This window comes from Xiphophorus hellerii, chromosome 20, assembly GCF_003331165.1.
Source record: "Xiphophorus hellerii strain 12219 chromosome 20, Xiphophorus_hellerii-4.1, whole genome shotgun sequence".
NCBI lineage: Eukaryota > Metazoa > Chordata > Actinopteri > Cyprinodontiformes > Poeciliidae > Xiphophorus > Xiphophorus hellerii.
In genome coordinates this window covers 5,896,402-5,919,643 of record NC_045691.1, presented here as the reverse complement: position 1 = coordinate 5,919,643, position 23,242 = coordinate 5,896,402, and the positions used below count along the sequence as shown (strand labels likewise).

The 23,242-nt window shown below is 37.6% G+C and overlaps 2 protein-coding genes across 2 annotated transcripts; both read right to left on the bottom strand.

The window, feature by feature from the left end:
• On the bottom strand, positions 1–12,030 carry sycp1 (synaptonemal complex protein 1). The gene is made up of 33 exons (XM_032549983.1): positions 11,699–12,030; positions 11,210–11,359; positions 10,631–10,795; positions 10,415–10,482; positions 8,955–9,028; positions 8,793–8,851; positions 8,626–8,692; positions 8,437–8,510; positions 8,223–8,331; positions 7,810–7,904; positions 7,539–7,723; positions 7,383–7,450; positions 7,206–7,267; positions 7,012–7,128; positions 6,863–6,907; positions 6,463–6,566; positions 6,253–6,370; positions 6,061–6,131; positions 5,902–5,983; positions 5,753–5,815; positions 5,619–5,681; positions 5,465–5,527; positions 2,192–2,308; positions 2,000–2,110; positions 1,823–1,915; positions 1,669–1,743; positions 1,467–1,553; positions 1,242–1,376; positions 904–957; positions 696–767; positions 499–606; positions 324–389; positions 1–192 (listed from the first exon to the last, which is right to left on the bottom strand). The coding sequence occupies exons 2-33, from the start codon at positions 11,351–11,353 to the stop codon at positions 52–54; spliced, it is 2,955 nt and encodes a 984-aa protein (XP_032405874.1). The 5' UTR covers positions 11,354–11,359; positions 11,699–12,030; the 3' UTR covers positions 1–51.
• Positions 12,031–12,403: 373 nt separating this feature from the next.
• On the bottom strand, positions 12,404–23,024 carry LOC116710761 (monocarboxylate transporter 1-like). The gene is given in 7 exon segments (XM_032549987.1): positions 12,404–13,294; positions 13,402–13,531; positions 13,533–14,176; positions 14,271–14,414; positions 18,583–18,819; positions 21,004–21,062; positions 21,905–23,024. Coding segments are annotated over 5 exon segments (1,371 nt in total). The 5' UTR covers positions 18,800–18,819; positions 21,004–21,062; positions 21,905–23,024; the 3' UTR covers positions 12,404–13,058.
• Positions 23,025–23,242: the final 218 nt, after the last annotated feature.

The following is a 23,242-nucleotide window of genomic DNA, read 5'->3' as shown; positions in this document are numbered from 1 at the left end:
ACACAATACCTGTCTAAAATGTTCTATTTATCTGTTCTCTATTGGGATGACTTATGCAAATATTTTATCACTAGTCTTCTTCTTTTTCTTGTCGCAGTTGGTCACTGCAGTCCAACCAGCATCTCTCATTCTTTTTATTGCAGCCAGCTTCAAGTTACTTCCAGGTGATTTAAGAGCAATGGGGCTCTGAATCTGGCAACAAACAAAAAAATTATAAAACAGACAACAAAATTATGAAATGGCTCAATTCTTTTCTCTCGTCACCTCAACCTTGTCAGGTTGTATGGTATCATAATGTGACACATTATTATGGTCATATTTACCTTTTTGAAAATGTTACGTTTGTGCTGCAGAACAGAATCACTTGGTGCCGGTTCATATGTACAGGTCTACCAGAAAAAATAACAAGAAAATTATCTTTGTAATGTTTCAGAAATTGTAGAATAAATTTTGATAAACAAATAAGGCTTATGACAAATTCCAACAAGCAGCACTCACAAACAAATCAATTTGATCAGAGCTGTCAGACTTTGAGTCAAGTTCAAAAGTGTTCTTTCCCCACTGTCCTGCATTTTCATTAGAAGGGGGTGTTCTTATTCTGTATGACTGTAAAAGAATTCACAGAGTAAATGTCAGGAAAAAAGGCATGCTTGTTTTTGTTCCTTATGGAAAATGTCAAAAAGATAGTGTATTACTTTCATCTTTGATATTCCACCAATCCTATTTTTATTACTTCCTGAAGTCTCAGTATCTTCTTTGAAAACAGTCTACAAAGCAAAGTCAGAGGAAATATGATATATTGAACATTTTTCAGAAAACTGTTTACTGTCTTGATCAAATGATTATGAATTTTCATTAAAATCAGACAACTAAGTAAATAAAAAGCACTGAAATGTTGCCTACCTTTGTCTTTGCTGTTGTTCCATTTGGTGTCCTGGGTGTTTTGGAGGCTGATACCTTAACATTGAAAATTCAACACACATCTTTATACAAATATAACAATAATTTCTGAAAGTACACATGATAACATCAGTATCATTGCCGTTATCTGAAGTTGCTAAATTGAGGTAAAACAATTTTAAAAACTTGGGAACTGAAAAATTTCTATTATTATGTCTCCATTAGTCAAGAATCGCAAATAGTTAATAATTGAATTTCCTACCTAACTTAACAACTAAGACCAGCTAAAAACTGAAAATACAATTATACTTAAATAAATTGTGTTGGAAATTAAAACGTACAGCTTTCCTAAGAACTGCAGGACTCTTGTTGGAGGGGGTTTTCTTGATCTTGCTAAGGTCAAAAATGTATCTCTTTATTGAGCCTTCCACTGGAGTTTGAAGATCTATCTCTTTCTCAGAATCAAGTGTAATTGACTAAAAAGATAAAGATAAAGACAAAGTTATTGGGTAAGTACAAATAATAACAAATCTGCTTACCTGTGCCACACTAGGTGCTGAGATTACCTGCTTGTTGTTTGCTTGTGACAATTGCATGGACTTTGCAGTAGAAGTTTCTTTCTTCAAATCAGTTACTTCTTTTTGTAGAAGTGCCTTAAAATGACACATATTACATGTGTATACTTCATTATATACATTTAAAATCTTTCAGTTTTTCAAACTTTAGTTTTCAAGGCCAGAAAGATATTTTATTTAATTAGGGGTCTACCTTTTCTGTGTCTTTTGTCTTCAACTGTTTCTTTAGTTGGATATTTTCTATTTTCTGTTTTGACAAGTCCAACTCCTTATGTAAGATTTAAAAAGAAAATATTTTTCATTAGTAAGAAATTATAATTCCTTAGATTATTTTTAAAAAATCATACCAGTGATTCTGCACGAGCAACTGCCTCTGTCTCTTTCTTCTTGTTCTTATGAAGCTCCATGTCCTTCTCTTCAACCATGCGGTCATACTGGCTCTAGCAATGACAAATCCAACAACAAATACAGCAACAACAAAATAGACTATTTTAAACTACAAAAGCAACTTAATTATACCATACCTTGTGTTTTTCCATCAGTGCTACCATATCTGCAATCTTATGCTGGCACTTGAGCTCTGCATCTTCTTTGTTCTTAATGGCTTCTGCTGTTGTTAATTTGAGCTTATGTACCTGTAACATAAATTTTTATCTTAATTTTGATATTGTCAGAATAATGTCAGAAAAGAACAATACAATAATCCTGTGACTGACCTCATTTTCAAGCTCTGCTGTTAAAACTGATTTTGATTCAAGATCCTTAAGCATTTTCTGATAATCTTCCTCTTTCATTGTCTTGTAGTCCTTGGACTCCCTTTGAAGCTTGTCAATCTAAAACAAAAACAAACCAAAAAAAAACATCCATCCATCCATCCATTTTCTTCCGCTTTATCTGGGGTTGGGCCGCGGGGGTAGCAGCTTCAGAAGGGAGGCCCAGATTTCCCTCTCCCCAGCCACTTGTTCCAGCTCCTCCGGGGGAATCCCAAGGCGTTCCCAGGCCAGCCGAGAGACATAGTCCCTCCAGCATGTCCTGGGTCTTCCCCAGGGCCTCCTCCCGGTGGGACGTGCCCGGAACACCTCACCAGGGAAGCGTCCAGGAGGCATCCTGACCAGATGACAGCCACCTCAACTGGCTCCTCTCGATGTGAAGAAGCAGCGGCTCTACTCTGAGTGACTCCCGGATGACTGAGCTTCTCACCCTATCTCTAAAGGAGAGCCCAGACACCCTACGGAGAAAACCCATTTCGGCCGCTTGTATCCGCGATCTCGTTCTTTCAGTCATGACCCAAAGCTCATGACCATAGATGAGAGTGGGGACGTAGATCGACCGGTAAATCGAGAGTTTCGCTTTTTGACTCAGCTCTCTCTTCACCACGACAGACCAGGTACAGTGACCGCTTCACAGCAGACGCTGCAGCAATCCGCCTGTCAATCTCCCGCTCCTTTCTTCCCTCATTCGTGAACAAGATCCCGAGATACTTGAACTCCTCCATTTGGGGCAGGACAACCCCCCCCAACCCGGAGTAGGCACTCTACCCTTTTCCGGTTCGAGACCATGGCCTCGGATTTGGAGGCACTGATCCTCATCCCGGCCGCTTCACACTCGGCTGCGAACCACTCCAGCAAGAACTGCAGATCACGACCTGATGAAGTCAATAGGACCACATCATCCGCAAAAAGCAGAGATGCAATCCTAAGGCCACCAAAACAAATCCCCTCAACACCTTGGCTGCGCCTAGAAATTCTGTTCATGAAAGTTATGAACAGAATCGGTGACAAAGGGCAGCCCTGGCGGAGTCCAACTCTCACCGGAAACGAGCCCGGCTTACTGCTGGCAATGCGGACCAGACTCTGACACCGGTCATACAGAGACCTGACAGCCCGTATCAAAGGGCCCGGTACCCCATACTCCCCGAGGGACACGGTTGAACACCTTCTCCAAGTCCACAAAACACATGTAGACTAGTTGGGTGAACTCGCATACACCCTCCAGGACCCTGCTGAGGGTGTAGAGCTGGTCCAGTGTTCCACGACCAGGACAAAAACCACACTGTTCTTCCTGAATCCGAGGTTCGACTATTCGGGGGACCCTCCTCTCCAGGACCCCTGAATAGATCTTGCCAAGGAGACTTAAGAGTGTGACCCCCTTTAATTGGAACACATCCTCTGGTCCCCCTTTGTGAACAGGGGGACCACCACCCCAGTCTGCCAATCCAGGGGATCTGCCTTCGATGTCTATGCAATATTGCAGAGTCACATCAGTCAACACAACCCTGCAGCATCCAGAGCTTTGAGGAACTCCGGGCGAATCTCATCCACTCCCAGGGCACTGCCACCGAGGAGCTTTTTAACCACCTCAGCGACCTTGTCCCCAGAGATTGGAGAGCCCAACCCAAAGTCCCCAGGCTCAGCTTCCTCAATGGAAGGCATGTTGGTGGGATTGAGGAGGTATTCGAAGTATTCTGCCCACCGGCCCACAACGTCCCGAGTTGAGGTCAGCAGCACACCATCAAACTATAAATAGTGTTGGTGCTATACTGCTTCCCCTTCCTGAGATGCCGGATGGTGGACCAGAATCGCCTCGAAGCCGTGCAGAAGTCTTTCTCCATGGCCTCTCCAAACTCCTCCCAAGCCCGAGTTTTTGCCTCAGCAACCACCCGAGCTGCATGCCGCTTCGCCCGCCGGTACCCATCAGCTGCTTCTGGAGTCCCACAGGGACCCCCACCTCCCCCAGAACGTGTTCAAAGTTCTGCCGGAGATGGAAGTTAAAGCTCCGTCTCACAGGGGATTAAACCAGACGTTCCCAGAAGACACTAACAACACGTTTGGGCCTGCCAGGTCTGATTGGCTTCCTCCCCCACCACCGGAGCCAACTCACCACCAGGTAGTGGTCAGTGGACAGCTCCGCACCTCTCTTCACCCGAGTGTCCAAGACATACGGCCGCAGATCCGATGACAAAGTTGATCATCAAACTGCGGCCTAGGGTGTCCTGGTGCCAAGTGCACATATGGACACCCTTATACCTGAACATGGTGTTCGTTATGGACAATCTGTGACGAGCACAGAAGTCCAACAACAGAACACCACTCAAGTTCAGATCGGGGGGGGGGCGTTCCTCCCAACCACGCCCCTCAAGGTCTCACTGTCATTGCCCACGTGAGCGTTGAAGTCCCCCAGCAGAACAAGGGAGTAACCAGGAAGGGCGCTCTCCAGTACCCCCTCTAAGGACTCCAAGAAGGGTGGGTAATCTGAACTGTCGTTCGGCCACTAAGCACAAACAACAGTCAGGACCCGTCCCCCCACCTGTAGGCGGAGGGAGTGCTACCCTCTTGTTCACCGAGGTAAACCCCAACATACAGGCGCCAAGATGGGGAGCAACAAGCATGCCCACCCCTGCCCGACGCCTCTCACCATGGGCAACTCCAGAGTGGAAGTATGTCCAGCCCCTCTCAAGGAGACTGGTTCCAGAACCAGAGCCATGCGTCGAGGTGAGACCGACTATTTCTAGCCAGAACCTCTCAACCTCACACACTAGCTCTGGCTCCTTCCCCACCAGAGATGTGACATTCCACGTCCCGAGAGCCAGCTTCTGGAACCGAGGATCGGACCGCCAGGACCCCCTCCCTCGGCCGCCACCCATCACACACTGCACCAGACCCCTTTGGCCCCTCTCATAGGTGGTGGGCCCATGGGAGGGGGGACCCATGTCTCCTCTTCAGGCTGAGCCCGGCCGGGCTCCGTGGGTAAAAGCCCGGCCACCAGGCGCTCGCCATTGTGCCCCCCTTCCAGGCCTAGCTCTAGAGTGGGACCCCGGTGACCCAAATCCGGGCGAGGGAACACCAAATCCAATGAAAAAGCAATCTTTTTTTTTTTTTTTTTTTTTTTACAAATTGAGGGTGCATTAATTAGTTAAATAAACAATAACACAAATGTTTATTGTTGCTGATGACTAAGTTTTATAGAAACAAAAGCTCAAATCTACCTACCGTCTTTTCTAGTTGAGTAGATTTAGCAGTTTCTTTTGCAATTTGTTTCTTAAGAATTTTATTCTGAAAGTTAACAATGAAGACAAACGTTATAAAAGTGCCTCTTGAATTGGGTATTATGCTAAGTGCCTAGAGTATCAAGGTTGTTACATACTTCGTTCTTGAACTTTTCCTGCACTTTAAATTTCTTTTCAAATGTCTTCCTGAGATTCTGAAGCTAAACAGGAAAGGACTTATTAGTATTACAGAATGAAAAAATGTTTTCAGAATTTGTATTTTCTTTATCACATTTGCTTCCACAGCTTTTATCTGTTTCTCCTTTACTGCAATCTCTTCTTGCAGATGTTCCCACTGTTCAAAACACAACAAAACCAAATTCACAATCACCATACTGAGAAGACATTTCTACTCATTAATGCTTTAGACCAAACACTCACAATTTCCTCAGCATTCTTTTGCATAGTATACGTGTCTTGGCATGTCCCACTGACTCTCTTTTTGATCGTGCTTATTTCATCCCTATTTAAACAAAATATAACAGTCACTTCAAGGCTACAAACTTATGGAGTTGTTTAGACTCTCTACTGGAAACTAACCTTAAACACTTGTTTTCTTCTTCCAGTTTTTGAGCTTTTCTTTTGAGGTTTACTATGTTCTCCTCGCTTACCTGGATAAAGAGTTTTCAGACTGTGTAAATCATTCAGTGATGGAAGTGACATATGGAAATCAGAACTACTTTCGGCAACATCACCTGTTTATATATGACAAAATGTCTTGATATGTATTACCTTCATGTTTTCCTTAGACTCTTTTACTCTGGAAAGTCCATCTTCAAACTCTTGTTGAATGGCCATGTTTTCAGACTGCAGCTTATCAAAACTAGACAGCAGCGCCTCATATTTCACTCTTAAAGATGTGATTAAATTAACAAATTACATGACGATATGAGCAAAAGTACAAAAGCAGATATAATAATGTAACTGCAGAGCTGAACCCACTCATGTTGCAAGATGTCTTCCTTTAGCTGCTCCATCTGAAAGGTGCATTCTTTATTTTTCTTGATCTCAAGAGACAACTGCCCTTCAAGTTCCTTCACTTTGATCTGTGTACAAGATAACAATATTATAAAAACATAAAAATATTTTTCATGTTAAAATTTCACAACTTTTCAGGTTCAACCTGAAAGACAAACGTGAAAAGGGAGCAGAGAACAGATGAAGAAAATGAGAAAAGAAGGACATAAAATATGCATAAAGAACACAAAAAAGAGAATATGGACACAAGGAAAGGCTCAAGGAAAACCACAAGAAAGTAAGGTTTGAGTTAACGATGCAAGAAGGAATGTTTGATAGGAAAAGTCAAAAGAAAGAAATTTAAGAAGGAAGTGTTTTTACAAACCTCTTTAAGATGACTATTTTCATTTAATGCCACCTCTTTTTCATTCTGTCAGCAGAAAGAAAAATGGCATGTCACATGTTTTATGAATGCATGTTAGAATAGTTATTACAAATATCCCTTGTAAGGAAAAAATATTTTTATTGTATTACCCTTAGCATCTGAATTTCCTCTGTTTTCCTTGATAGCTCAGAAATAAGTTCATTCACTCTGGCTTCCAAAGTATCAATCTTGAACTTCAAGCTCTCAGTGGATTTTAATTCTATCCCCTACACAAAACAAACTACATTTGAATCCAGCGTCTTAGATTTACCAAATATTATTTTTTTCTTTTTTTACAACTTACAAGTTCCTTTTCAAGGGCTTTGATCAGATATTCTTTCTTTGTTACTTCTTCCATCGTCTCTCCTGTTGAGTAAATCATTTGTCTCAAAAAACATCAAATAAATTAAACCAAATATGTTGCGTAAATATGCATACTCTTAAACTAATGATCCCAACATAAATCACCAATAAAGCTTACCTAAAAGTTTTTCGTTCCTTTCAAGCTCACTGCTCTTTTTCATTAGTTTATCCTCCAGATCTTTGACCCTTGAGAAAGTGTTAAACATTTAATGACACAAGTTATTATTTATATCATATTTTCAACATGCTGTTAATTTTATAGATTTTAGTCAACCTTTGTATCTCCAGAGCCTGGGAATTTTTTAAATCCTTGATTGTTGTTTCAATCTTCTCCAGTTTTTCTGCTTGTTCAGTTTTTACTCTGTTGAGTTCCTGTATGTTCAGGTCTTTGTCTTGGATGATCTCTTTATACTCATTTTTACTTTTTTCCAGGGCTGCAGCAGTGTTTTCCTCCTTTTTCTATTTATTATTTTGCATTATTATTGTTTCAATCACAGCAAACATAATTCAAGAGCAAAGTTTTTCTATCAGTGACAAATACAAACCTTAAATTCTTCACAGGATTGTTCAGCACTTTTCAGGTTTTGAAGAAGAGATTCCTTTTCAGTTTTCAAGCTTTGGAGAAGTTCAAATTGTTGCTCTGTTAAGGTAGAAAACATGCTGTTTGAAATAGTCTATTAGTGTATGTGCATTACAGTCCAGGCCCAGAAAGGCAGACTGCAATAATGCAATTACAACAAAGAGTTTGGCTATTTGATTTCACACTTCAGATATTGGTTAATGCTGCTATCAAATTTAGGAAATAAAGCAAACACATGACCCCCAGTTAAATCCCGTATTTATTTTTATTTTTTGTCTAAATTGTGTATATGTGTATATTACAAAACAAAATGTTACACTTGTTTCTCTATATTAGGATAATAAAACAATACACCCATAGACATAGTCATGATCTTACTTGTTGAGTCTTGGAGTCGTTTGCAGTATTTCTGAGTTTCATTAAGGTTTAGCAGGGCTTTCTGGAGCTCATTTTCCTTGTTCTCAAGTTTTTTCTGAACCATTTCATTCTGAAGAAAACCATTCAAATCTTTAACTCATTTGATTCAAAGACTAATTTCCTATTTTCCAAAATCACATCAAGCAATTGAAATAAACAATTTTTTTTAACAGACCTCTTTATCTTTCATTATATATTGCTGATGATATTTCTCTTTCAGATCTTCAAACTGCAACAAGTCTTTTTTCACTATAAAGGAGGGACAATAATCAATTGTTTTAAACTGGAAATAACGTCATGATGTTCATTTAGTATTACTATATAAAATGTATTTCATGGTACTGTAGATAAACTGCTCTTTTACCTTTCTGCATCTCTTGTTGGTCGGCTTCTACTCGAATACGAAGGGATTCAAATGCTGAAAGTAGTTTCTACGATTAAACAGAATGAAAGAAATGATTTCTGGGTTCAGACAGGAAAAGTCATCTAAATATGTTGCATCACCAGCTCCAATACATAGTAATAATCTACCTTAATGCTCCCACTATTTTCCATGAAGAGGTGATGTGTTTCTTCCCTTTCAGATTCAACTACAAAAAAGCAGTAATGTTTCAGTATTTTGTAAAGTTTTAATATCAAAGCAAACAGAGAATTTCTAAAAGTTGAATTGAATGTGTTTTTTTTTTTGCTTACATAAATGCATTTTCTCAGAAGATCTTTGAAAAGTTTCCTTAAGTATATTGCACAAGTTCCTTGTTGTATTGTTCCTGTATGTGTAGCAAAGTATTTTAGTGTTAAAAACACAGGCTCAGAAATGACCAACTTTGTATTTATTAATCAAACTTTCCTGTTTGATCAATAAATCAAACACAATTGTATTTGACATGAAACAGTTAATAGAAGTAGGCTACAACCAACTATGAGGGTCTTTGCGAATATAAAAAATTACTTCAAGATCTTTTTAGAATTCTTTTTTTTTTACCTTTAATCTGAAAAGATTTTTATTATTCAACTAAAAAACAAATATGGTGCATAAATGTGCACACTCCTAAATTAATATTTTGTTTCATCACCCCTAGATTTAGTCCCAGTGATTGGTATTTTTAGTACCACACATGCCATCACTGATAAAGAATTAATCTTAGATCCCGGATTACTTGTAAAAACTGATTGAGTGACAACATTCTTTTGTATTTTCCATATTATTTAAACTACGGAGTACGGTTAATAAGACAAGATAATTTCATTCCAAAGAAAATATTTTGACCTGATTAAAATGTACTTAAAAGCTTTGAAGGACTATATTCTGACAAAACAAAACTTGAAGTTTTGCCCACACTTCCAAGTTACGTTTGGCACAAAACAGGGGATCATCAACAAATTCCTATCAGGTACAAACAAAGAAAAAAGAAACACAATCCCAAGCCTTCAGAGCTTAATTGTCTTACTAAACTACACTAATGAGAGACACTAGATTTTATACAATATTTTTTATTATCATTTTTATTCAATAAATACCAGGTAATTTCACCAAAGGATGTTAAATCAATGCCTAATCGTGTCACTGTGCTGGACAGGTCAAACAAACATGATTGGTTTCTAAAACAGCTCTTTGCAATAATATTTTGCATTAATTTATTTTTCACTTTTCTTTCACAGGTCCTTGTGAGATTTACCATAAACATCCACTTTCTGATAAAAGTGTAAGTTGTAAATTAAATAATAAAATCTTTTAAAAGTAGAGTATAACTGCTGTGTCTCATTAACACAGTACATGTCTTAGGTTATTTTTTTACACTGGGTAAGAAAATAAACATAATCAACTACAAAATTCTGGAAGAAGAAAAACAAAAACAAAAGAAACATTAGGAGGAAAAGAGAAGGACTAATCAATCAATACTCAAATATTTTACTATGCTCACTATCCATTTCTGCCCCATTTGGCTATCTATAGGAAGAGATTATTGGAATTAAATAAAAAGGTGTGCACACCAAAAGTGTTGGTGTGCACACATATACATCCACATTGTTGCAGCTTGTATAAATTTATATTATAAATATTTTAAAATCACTTAATATAACCTATTTTTACATCACAAAAATCTGCCATCTAAAGAAGTGTGTGTGGAATTCTGGAAGAAAAACAGACATACTTGCTTCTTAGGTCCTCATTTTCAGAAATTTGTTCCTCTAGCTTTATGCTCAAACTTTCATTGCTAAACTGTAAAGATAAAACACTTAATGTTAACCAGCTCTAAGACAAAACAAATACTAATGGAAACCAAAAACAAACAAATGCTCTATTTCAGAAAAGATAGAAGCAATCGACACAAAGGACTTAAGAACAGCTGTCTCTAAGACACACACACCTGCAGATCCTGAATGGCTTTTCGTTGGGTTTCAATCGTTCTTTTGTTATCCTGCAGTCTTCTCTCTTTCTCTGCAGTGTCATTTTCAACTTTGACCTTCCAGGACTGTATTTTCTCTACTTCATCAAAGAGATTGGAATAAAGCTCACCAGAGCTGGAATTATCCTGGGGAATATTCACAACGGCAGGAAGTGAATTGACACTCTTAAAAATAAACAATTCAGAAGTGAAGTCCATGCTGAGTTTATGTATTAATACTGCACATTTATGTACAATAAAAATAAACATGTAAGCAGCACTCATACATTCTATCAATCATATTGCAATCTATTTTGCACTAAGGATTTTACTAGTATTTTCTTTTCACTTGAAACCTACAATACAATGACTTGTGATGGCAGTAATATTATGGACAAAAATACTCTTTCTCTGAAGATTTGTGCATTATAGTCTTATATCGAGTACTTGGTCTTTGCTTCTCAATGTGAACAAAAGCTTTTCTGTGTATTTTATCAGTGTTGAAGTTTTATCTGGTTATTTTGCAATTAATTTCCAACCAAATATTTCCAGAAAATTTACCTGTTTTAATGAAGAGGCTACCTGCTGCTCTGAATTTAGAAGATGGTTCCCTACTGTTCCTTGAGGTCGGACAGCATTTATATGGCCGTGGCTTACTCTGGGAGGCACCAAAAGTTTGAACCTAAAACCTCGATCTTTGTCCATCCTGAACTGAGAGAAACAGCACCAAATAAGACAAAATACGACAACAACGTTTATATATATATATATATGTTCTTATATAAAAAATATATGTATAAAATTTGAAAATATATACACTTTTGGAAGACAGAGACGACCGAAATACTGCATTAGTTCAGATGTTAGCTTGAATTCGGTTTTCAGGATCGTTATGGATTTCACTTGATATTATTAAGTGTTTGCTAATGGAGGTTAGAGTGGATATATTTCTCACTAAGAAATAGCCAAAATAGTCACCAGAGCAGGTCGTTGTTTCTAAACAGATGTCACGAGAGTTTATAACTGCATAACATTTACAGTTTCACTTACCTGCTCCAACGCTAGCCTCTAACGGTTTCTAACCGCCAGTTCTGCAAGCGCGTGACAGACTTTTGCGTCACGGACGTCATTGGCGCTTGGGAAAGCTGGTAGGAGGCATCCATTATCGGACAACGTCGTATGTTTTGATAAATTAATTAAGCATAGGGTAACAAAAGAATCAAATATATCCTGGCATTGGCTGGCAATAACTGTGGCAGGATATATTTGATCTTATTTCATATTCTACAAGTCCAAAGTAACATTTCAACAAGTTACATAAGTCTTACACTAATATTTAACGCTACTTGACGTTTTTAATGTTTTATCATATTCCAAATAAAGACTGTGATATATTTTATTCTATTTTGTGTAATGAATGCATAATTCTGAAGCAATTTTAAGCAAGAATTCTAATTGTCCTTAAGTGCGAGTCCGCATGTACAGGCTTGTATTATATCCTGTGTGACTTTGTGTTGCCCTGTGATGGAGTGGTGAAATTTCCAGGGTGTACCTTGCCTCTTACTAAATGAATACTGGATATTGGCACCAGCTCCCCCACAACCCTAAGGACTACTACATAAAGAATGACTAGATGGGCATAATAATCTTCTCTCATATGCTCTTTGTATTTGAGGAAATGTGACTTAATGCATCTTTAATGAGCAGATGTATTAATGTATGTGGGTTATGAAACACAATGAATGAAGTGAACAGTTTTGATAAATTGCTTTTTATTTGTTTCTAATGTAACTTCCATATATACAGAAAATACAACAAACTGCAGCTGGTGCCACATATTCCAATTCTGTTAGCAAACAAAGCAGTGCTTCAAGATTGTATTAACTTCCAAAAAATCCTAATTGACTGAACAATTATATTACAAACAACATCTTTACAAGATAAATCAAATGCTGAATGAATATCTTATAGGAATGAACAACGTTTGAGGGGTGGAGAAATGACTTGCTAATCTACAAAAATAGATTGTGTGGTACACTCCAAAAAAAAGAAGAAAACACTTCTTTAAAAATATAATGCTTTGCTGTGATCCTGGTACATATTAAAATACAACAAGCATATATAGTTATGCAAAGAGAAAAACATTAATAAAAGCCCCTGACTAAACATAATTGTCATATTATATATCTTGTAGGACAAGCAAACAGTGAATAATGCATACGAGGTATTTTATGTTGACAGTTTAATACAGCTTAAAGGGTTCTAATAAATGGTCTGTGATATCACCGGCAATGTTCGAAAACAGCATATAATGAAACAGAGGCATGTTGATGTGAAGTTATTCACAGAAAAATAACTTCGAACAACATTAGATTGCGTTATAAAATGCAAGCAGGCAAGTAATAGAGCACTAAACAGTGTCCTCACTGCTCCTAACCTCTCCAACCTCTTTGGCAGAGTTATCCCTGCTGGCATTTGGTTGTCTAACTCCCATCCTGGTCTTTCTCTCCTCTTCTTTTTTCTCCTTGTCCAGCAGTCGATAGTTAATTCCCATGCCTACAAACAGGAAGACACTGGAGATGATGAGAACAATCCCACAGCCTTGGTACGTGTACTTGTAATCATGGTAGACGTCTTTGAACTTTCCTGTGAAGACAAAATAAGTCATAATTTATTATTTTGTCTGAGGCTTTCTATTTGAGAAATTGTATAAAAATGAAAAGTATATATATTTTTGTGAAATCTGTACTCACCAAGTAACGGGGGCCCTAACAAAACCGGCGCACACTCCATAATAGTGACCAGCCCAACAGCACTTGAAAAGCGCTGGGCCCCAACCAAATCCATCAAGGTCTCAAACAGCACTGAGCTCAGCCAGCCGAAAGGCAAATCCAAAAAAGATGGCATAAATTACAAAGCCTTTGTAGTCTACTGATAATGGAGCAAGAACATGACACACGCCATTATACAAGACAGAAATCGCAAAGAAGTACTGTATCCTGGGCCGAATCCACTTAGTGTTGGCTATAATGCCCATTGAGGGCCGTGCAACCATGTCAACAAAAGCCAACACGGAGAGAAGAAATGCTGCCTTCTCTTTAGGGATTTCTTTACTCTTTGCATAATTGGAAAGAAACACCAGTGGAGCAAATAAACCAAACAACATGACAACATTGCCCATAATGTAGAGTAAAAATCCCCGGTGTTTAAATAAAGTGAGGTCCAGGAAGCTGTTAATGGTCTGCAATATACTCTTCCTTTCAGTGGTCTTTTCTGCAAGTTTGGGTTTTTGTCCTATTGGTCGCATGAGGGAGCCAGCCACACAGCAATTAAGAAGAAGGCCGCCCAGGATTAGAAAACTTCCTCTCCAACCGAACTGATCATAGAGCCAGGTGTTAAGAGGAGCCAGCGTAGAGAGAAAGACAGGGCTACCAGCCATGGCAATCCCGTTAGCTACAGGCCGTCTCTTGAAGAAGTATTTTCCAATCATAGTGAGGGCTGGGTTGAGGTTAAAGGACAATCCCAAACCTAAAAAAAATTACCAAAAGAAAAAGTCAAGTATGTGAACACTTGATTTCCACTTGACCAAATATAAAAATAGTAAAAGATAAAAACCACAAACCTCCCATTACACCCACGCAAAAATATAGCGCCTCAACGGAGTTGCAGAAAGAAGCAGCAACGAATCCAGTTCCAGACAGGAATCCTCCAACCATCATGACAGGACGACTCCCATATTTGTTCACCAGGATGCTGCTGATAGGGCCTGGGAATATTATTTTAAAAACACAAAACTAGTTACAGAGTCACAGGATTTTGAAACTCAGACCATATGTACATTTTACATTCATCCACAAGGGGGCTCTAGTGCTACATCAGTGGCTTAGCAAATTGTAACCGTTTCCTCAATCATTTGTGTCAGTGCTGCACTGCAGTAAATGTGTTTTCATGTCATTCGTAATGTGATCCGTCAGAAAAACTGCAAACATTGTATTGAAAAAATGTGTTTGATTCTTAATACAAAATGACACTGTATTCTTTTTTTAACTGACTTGGATTTATTTTAAAATATTAAACTCTTCAGACAAGTTGGCGGTATTAAAGTGTGTGTTCTGGAAATGTGTGTATGAGAATATCAGTGATCACTGATCTGCAAAAGGACGATAAAATATATTCTTTTTTTCTTTTTTGCCCTTTTGGCATTTTTGGCACCTGTCACCCTTATTACTGAAAGACTGGCTGAATAGGAAATGTGTGGATCATCTCATCAAAATGCATACTGAATTCAAGGGAAAAATGTATGACTTTTCTATGACTTGCAGACAAATGACTAAAATGCATGCAGAGTTCAGAAAGCAAAACACCATCTCCATCTAGCACATATAACAATGAGCCTAAATGAGTATGAGGATCCACATGGAAGACACTTCTGCCTCCCTGCCAAATCCCTGCAGTCCCCATTGAAGCTAAATGGAAACTGACAGTTTTTGTTTAGAGGTTGTCCAAACTCATTTGCCAACATGGCGCAAGACAAAGGGTTTTTAAATTGTAATGCAGGCCATCTCCACGCAAACAATGAGTTCCTTCCTTCCACTTTACAGAGAGGGTTGCTTAGGGTATAAAGGTCAGATACAAACCATGGTAGAATATTATGAACGTGATGTATCAAAATTAAAGGAGTACAGAGATACGCAACACTACACCATTATTGAACTACTCCTGTTGATGTGCTGAGATTGTCCAGATGAATATACAGAACTGTAAAACATTTCCTTGTCTTATTTTGAGTTATAATACAATGCAGAGCTTAACTGTACATGTGAATATTTGCATGAATTGTTATTCTTACATCTAATCATTCTCTTTTGACAGGCTAGCGACCTGTCTAGGATACCATTAACATCTCACCTATCGACCTCTGGAAATAGGCACCAGCTCCCTCCAGACTTGCAAAGATTAAGGGGATATGGACTAACACTTGATTATGTACACATTTGAGTAAAATCAAATGAGGCTGTTACCACACCCAATCAAGGCTAAGGAGGAAGGATGTGCAGTATGAAAAGAAGGGATATGCAATAAGGCCGATATTCTTGAATTCTAGGGATATGAGAGAAGCTAATAATCTATCAAGAAAAAGTGGGCTACTCTGAGTTCAGGGGTGACACTCTGCCATTAAACAGAGGGGTTCTAGTGTCTTGATCAAGACTGATTGAAGGATGGAGCTTAGGTCTCATCTGCAGCAATGAGGACAATACCCTAGTCTGTTCTACCTTCAGCTTGATCATAAGATATGACATAGAACTGAAACAACAAGATTTGTGTCAAAGCAGCTGACTGAAAAGTCATATTCTGTCAATGGGGAACATTCCTATCCTGTATAATACAGTTTCTATTGAGGCACAGATGCTTCATAAGTGGGAAAAGGTGATCTTTCAGAACAAGTTGGTATTGATTTGCATTGCGAATGTTCCCTCTGGGGATGAGTGGACCCAAAGCATCCTAGTACTGTAGGAGTAAAAGGTTAAGGTTCCTCCTGTTGTCATTTGTCTAGGGATCTATGGCACAGCAGGTTACAGCAGGTCACATGTAAAGACATGTGAAGAGTTCATTTCACCTAACCACGAAAAAGCTTGAGTCTATTTATTTGTAAGGGTAAACGTCTTGAATACACCCCTGTAAAGGATTAAGGTTAATCAAACAATCTCACATTATAACTCAGTAACTTACGAAGATTATGTTGTGTTGTAATGATTCCTTACACTGAAAGAGGCATTTCAGTTGTTTCTAGTATATAATAAACATGTGACATGATTAATTTTGCTTCCTAAATTAGGTACAATATCAATAGAACAGTTGGGAACCATCACAAACCAAGTTCTTCCAACTTTCAGATACTCAAACGCTCCTTTCTTTTCAGGAAGAAGATGGGTTCTTTGAAAGTGTTTGAGTGCAAAAATGTGTGTAAACCAGAGGACACAGACAAAAGATCTTGTGAAGATTGTCACTGAAGTTGGTAAGAGACTTTCATTATCCACAAGCAAACAACTGCAGTAAAAATATGGGCTGAAAAGCCACTCAGAGAGGAAGCAGCCATTATCCTAAACACAATATAAATTAACTAATTTGAAAATGCTCTTAGGAAGAGAGACCTCCATTTTTGGAAGTATGCCAGTCTGGCATGATGAAACAAAATTTGACGTGTTTGGCCAAAATGTCTAATGTTGCATGTGAAGAAGTAGAGAAAAGAGAAAAGCATCTCCATGATGTATGACTGTGGCAGCATCACTTTGTGTGAATGTTTTGCTGCAGAGGGACTGGTGCTCTTCCCAAAATAGATGACATCATGAGGAAAAAACATTATGTTCAAACATTGATGAAACATCTCAAGACATCAGCCAAGAAGCTACAGCTTAGATTTAAACCAATCTTTAAAATCTTACAAGGGCTCTAATAGTAAAGTCAAATAAGTTACAAAGCATCTGAAGGACAACAACATCAGTATTTTGAAATGATAGTATAAATTTGTGGGCAAAGATGGAAAAGTGTGTTGGAGTAAGACGGCCTACAAACCTTGTGTAGCTACACCACTTCTGCAGTCTATAGCGGTCCATTGTGGATAAACAAAATGTTTCCCCCAAGTCTAACAGATCGAAAGGTAATTCTACCAAATACAAATGGAGCAAATACAAACTTTGAGTTTGAAGAAAGAAAGAAATACATTGTGCTGGAATTTATCACATAGTAATAACTCTGATAATCTTAAAAGTCCTGAAATATGAAAGGTTTGGTCAGATTTATAGTCTAATTGTGAGAAAGAAAGTTTATGTGTCTTTATGCAGTATTTTTAAATATGTGGTTTAATTTGTGAATGGAATCCAACATTATGCAGAAACTATTTTTGATGTGACTTTATGTGTCCCGTTTCTCTAAAATATCAGTTTATTGTTGTACATTTTACAGGGTACACAACAATTTTTACATATTTGTTAAAACATGACAGTATAATAAGAGGCAAACAGTCTCTGAAAAACTCAAGCTCCTCTGCCTCTCTGTCAGAAACATTAAATGAGAGCCAGGAGGAGGGGCTTAGCACTTTCAACCAACCTAATGTACACAAATTGTTCCTCTCTGCTGCACTACATACAGGAGTGTGATTGACAGCATGAAGACACTCCTCCTGGCTCTGATTGGTTGTATCTGCACAGGGGCGGTATACTTCTGAACATGGCAATAGGATCACAGGAAGTAGGCAAAGGAGCTTGACTTTTTTCACATATTATCTGTCTCATGTTATACTGACAAAACTTAGTGATAGTTTTAAGAAATATGTAGAAAATATATATTTTATATAAATATATTTACATATTTTATAAAATAAATTAATGATATATATATATATAGTATACATACTGTATATACTCCACTCTGAGCACATGAAAAGAGTCTTATCACCATCCAACTATCCAGAAGTTTGTGACATCATCCACCATCTCATTCATCCCACCATCAGTACAACAACACAGTCAAACTTCCTGGTGGTCTTCCACTCTCAAAGCACAAGGGAAAAGAACCCATGATTACACAAAGGAAAGTCTATTCGTCTGCTTCTGAGACAGATAGTGTTGCAAAAGCACTTCAATAGCAGAGCTACAGTATTGTTCTGTTTCTCTCCCAGAATGACATACTTATTAATCTGGTCTGCTGTATGAGTGTGAGAATTGGGCGCCTCTTTGTCACTGTATGAGAAACTTTTGTTAAAGGCTATATTTCACTAAAAAAGTTAAAAAATAAAAAAGATTGATTTATAACTAAACACAGCAGGAATAAATCTTTCACACTCAAGCTAAGAGCTAGGAATTGATTCAGTCAAGCTTCCTGATGTGCTAAATGTCAAGTGTTATCAACAGCCTGTGATGTGGGGTGCAGCTCACCTCCACCGTATGTGACCGCTAACATGATGGAGGAGATCCAAGACACCTGGCTGCTGCTCACATTGAATATCACTTCGATTTCCTTGAAGAAGACAGTGATGGACTTGGCAGTTGCATAGGAGAAGCCAATAGAGATAAAGGCCCCAATCACCACCATCCAACCCCAGCCACCCTCAGGTGGTGTGTAGCCCTGAGGCCCTCCGATGGCAACTGGCATTTTTCCTTAATTACAGAAAACTGCCCCGGGGGAGAGAAAAGAGATAAACAAACAAAATGATTTCATGAGTTGACTTTAAAAATTAGTTTTTTAGTATACTTTCTTGAAACAGAGGGCTGTTTGGGCTTGTTAAAAATAACAAATCAGAAAACTTGAATTTACATTAGTTCATCTATGAATTAATCAAAATGAGAAACTGAGTGCATTTTCATGCAATAGTTTCATTGTTTCAGTAATTCTGAGTGAAACCAAACTGTAAGATGTTACATTGGCATCTTTACTGTATTTGAAGCAAAATAAAATTGTGGTCTAGTTCTAACACTATCAGATATTAAAATCCTATATAATATTGAAAGCCTAGTGACATTAATTAATGCAACTTGCAACATAAAAAACACAATTTTAGAGTAATATGAAGTTATTTAGATCAGAAAATAGCAACAGATTTCTCTAATGAAAGTGACAGTGTCTAATAAATGCTATACTACTTAGAATTGATATAAACATTTTCAGTTTAAGATTTAAACTGCAAAAATCAGCTAAAGGTTGGGTCTCCTGACTACCCTTTCACTTCTTTGAGGATTTATTCACTTTTGTGCAAACTCATGGCAACGTGACATCTGTCTACTGCAGGAAAGGAGCAGGAACTTACAATAACTTCACATTTAAGAAATCTTGACAATTTCCTCAACCCAGAAAAAGCTTTTCTCATTGTAGAACTACAGTGAGCTCCTGCCATGTCAACTTCCTTTTTGTATTGCAAAGGTGCTTTCTTGTTGGACTGAAGGAAATCACTACACAGCTAATAATGTTATATTTGATCCTGACCAGGTTCTTTCAGCAGCACTGCTTTGCTGGTGGTTCCTGTGTTAAACAAATCTAAACACAATTTTTGTCTAATTAATTACAACTCTGGGTCAATAAAAGAGTTTAAGATTAAGGATACAGTTCCTGGTCTTTGCTTTGAATTGCTCTCTACATGAGTTCACTGAACTCCCAGCCGCTGATCTCCACACAGTTTCATTTTAGAGGTGATGAATAAAAGTCAAACAGCTTACAGTATTGTTTCCACATGGGGGGGAGCTATGCAGACAGTGCATTGATCAGCCCATGAAAACAGGTTGATTTCACACTGCTACATAGCTCAGGGCTAAGCTCTAAAGTGGGTGATAATATAGCGATTTTCAGGCAAGTAGGACTTGATTAGGTTGACGAATTGGTTTAGTGCTCTGAAAAGTTATTGGGTAAGCCAGTCTTGTGCAGCAAGTAGTGAATATTTAATGTAGAAAATAACTTTTGTTATTGAGCTGGGATTTTAGCTGCAGCTAGTGCGGGTGTAATTGCACCTCCTGTGTTGTTCTACAGATACATTAGTGGAAAAAATAAATAAATAAAAATCATCGTATCTGTCTTAGTCATTCATTATGGGGAGAATCTTGAAATCTTGTAGGGTACACTTGGGTAAATGTTTTGAAATTTGCATATATATTGCTTGAAGCCAACATTATTTAACATTAAGTGGTTGTGTTTGTTTTGAAACTGAATATCACTTGATTTGTGCTCCTTTTTGTTTTGTTTCTATAGAAAAGGAACAATGCCAACAGGAGCTTTAAGGTGAGTAAAATAATGTATTTTCTTTCTGATTTTATGTATATTATGTTGTTTTTAGTTTTAAGATCAGTTATTTGTATTCTGATCTTGGTGGAGTAGTTTCAATACATTTCTCTTGCAAAAAAGGATATCAGTGATGCAAAAATGGATCACTTATTTGTGAACATACTTAAATACTTTCTATTCTTCATTCTAAATAAATACAATGTAATGTATAAATGGATTGTTAATTTTTTTTATGAAATAGAAGATTTTTATGCACTGCAATGTTACAATAGTTTTTAAATAAATAACTATAAAGAGGTAAGCTTTTATCAATAATTCCCTGAACCTTTGGGGAAAGGGTCTTATTTTACTGTACTAACACTCAGTGGTAATTGAAGGCTTGAGTTTATTCTCTTACATAGCTTCTTAGTTGATAAATCACGACTTAAAACTATTTCTGCTTTACCTATAAAAGCCTCTGCATACATTTCCCAAAAATACTAGTTTTTTTAATATAGTGGCATCTCATTAATAATGTCATCAATCAGATTTTAGTGGAAATGACACGCCACAAACAAAGCAAAGGTACTCCCACTCTGTATTCTCACCTTTGATGAATATAGGATGTAGATGGTCTGGATTCTCCACCGTCTACTTTCTTTGAAACCTGGAGAATCACAAAGAATGAAAGGTTCAAATGTTTCCATCCTGAGAAGGCTTAAACCAAAATGTTTGTGGTTGGCTCTAATATTAAAATGTCTAAGCAGACAATGATTTGTGTCTTCTTTACTAAAGATCAACCACCCAGCTTAAAAATCAGGCATCAAAGTGTCAAATAATTCAGTAAGAACTGTAGAGTTAAGTTAGTTAAGTCAGGTGGAAGAATGAAATAACACAAACAGAGGCATGAAGCTCATGTCTTGCTTTAAAGGTCTAAATAAAGCAGGGACAGTGGAAGATGAGTGCTACATGACAACAAACAGACCAGAGGAAAGCCAGGTAAGGTGAATGATATGAAAAAAAGTGGAGTTTTTCTTATTGATAACTTAAACTTTTATCTCCAAATCATACACTTCTTATCTCCTAAATAATTAGCAAATGCTTAATGTATTGGTAAAATTGGTTTAAATGTTCCTAAACAAAATAAACAAAACAGACATTTGACAAATCAGCTTCAATAACATTGAAAATCAATATCCATAAGTTTATTATTTTAATACAATTATTTAATAGTAGAACAGCTGCTTGATACTTGCCACCTCCTTAGGATTCTGATATTAAGCATTCAAAATCATGATCCAGATTCTTAAAGATGAGGAAAGGACATAAAATGGACTGTTTTTATCATGTGGATTGCATAACAATAAAAGCATTCATATAATATTAACGGAAAGCAAAAGATTCTCCATAAATGTCCAGCTGAAAATCAAGTATTTAACCAAGTGATTAAGTTCAGCGTGTGTTTGTTAAAAAAACGAAGGTGCAAAGTGTCTGTGTGGAACATCTTACCTTGGCAGAAGCTGTAGAAAAAGGATAGATTCTCTGCAGAATAACTCTTAAAGGCACTTTAAAAAGTAGACATAACTGAATATGACTGATCAGATTTCGATATGGACGGAAAAAAGAAAAATTAAGATTCTCTACATATGTTTGACAGATTCGCCAGAAGGAATCTGTGGGTCTGTATCTACAATGACAGACCAAAAATTGTCCAAAGGCACCTCACCGTCAACTTCTATCTACTTCTAGTGAGTGAAATGAAAAGTTAAAAACTGAATTCTGTCAGTGACTAGATCAAACACTGAGTTGATCTGGACATTATAGTGCTAAATGAGGGGGTCAGTGGTTCTTATTGGCCATGAGAAACTTAGCGTCATGCCCCTTTACAAAGCTTTCTCCACCCCTCTGTCATGTGCCTAGCTCAAAGACAAGGTCAGAGTAATCCACCACAATAATACTATATGTGAGGTATGTGAAAGAAAACAAGTTTGCTTTAGAGAAGATTAAACTCCTTCTAAGATCCAGACTTTTCTTTTTTCAAACCTATCAATCATATGCAAACGAGCATTAGAATTTGCAGCTAAAATAAATGACGACCTACATTGTTTACTTCAAGCACCCAAAGAAAGACTATTGAACACTTGAGGGGTCAGTTCTGGTTGAACTTTCCTGCCTGGCTCCCTTTGGAACTATTAATAATTCCGTATCAGGGCTTGGGAAAGGAAAAATCATGAGTGGAGGCAAATAGTACAACAGCATGTACTTACAAACAGCTGTTGAACCACTTACATTCCTGAAACAGTCTTTCTCTTTACTATATTGTTTTATGTGATTCATTTTGTCCACAAAACACACTCCCATTTATGGTACAATTGATGTTTTCCAACAAAACCTCCATTATATAATATCTAAGACTGCAGAAAGTCACAAATGACCCCGCTGTAATCGGTCACTTGTTCGCCTGTTGGTAAAAACCCCAAAACAGTTTGGTTTTTCAGAGCCAGAAAGTGTGCTTAGAGGCACTTTATTACATCACTGAAGAGCTGTTTCTAGCACATGTTTGAACATTTTATTTTGTATTCTGAATTTATATAAAGGATCTTACAGAGCAGAAACACAGGGTTCTTTTTACAACTGGTGTGGAGGAATTTTGGTCTATTTTTCTTTTCAGAATTGTTTTTAAATAAGTCACACTAGACGGTTTTTGAGCCTGAATGGCCTGTTCAGGGTCATGCCCCAGCATCTCAATCAGATTACAGAACAGACTTTGATTAGACTGCTCAAAAACCTTAATTTTTTCTATTATTTTAAGCAATTTAATAGTCAGCTTGCTGGTATGGTTTGGTT

Bases quoted from the DNA above. Each gene is read 5' to 3' on its own strand.
- sycp1 (XM_032549983.1), bottom strand. From the start codon at position 11,353: ATGGACAAAGATCGAGGTTTTAGGTTCAAACTTTTGGTGCCTCCCAGA. The intron at 7,268-7,382 runs GTAAGCTTTATT...TTTACTCAACAG, and splicing joins AAGGAACGAAAAACTTTTAG to GAGAGACGATGGAAGAAGTA. The intron at 958-1,241 runs GTACGTTTTAAT...TTCAATGTTAAG, and splicing joins CTGCAGTTCTTAGGAAAGCT to GTATCAGCCTCCAAAACACC.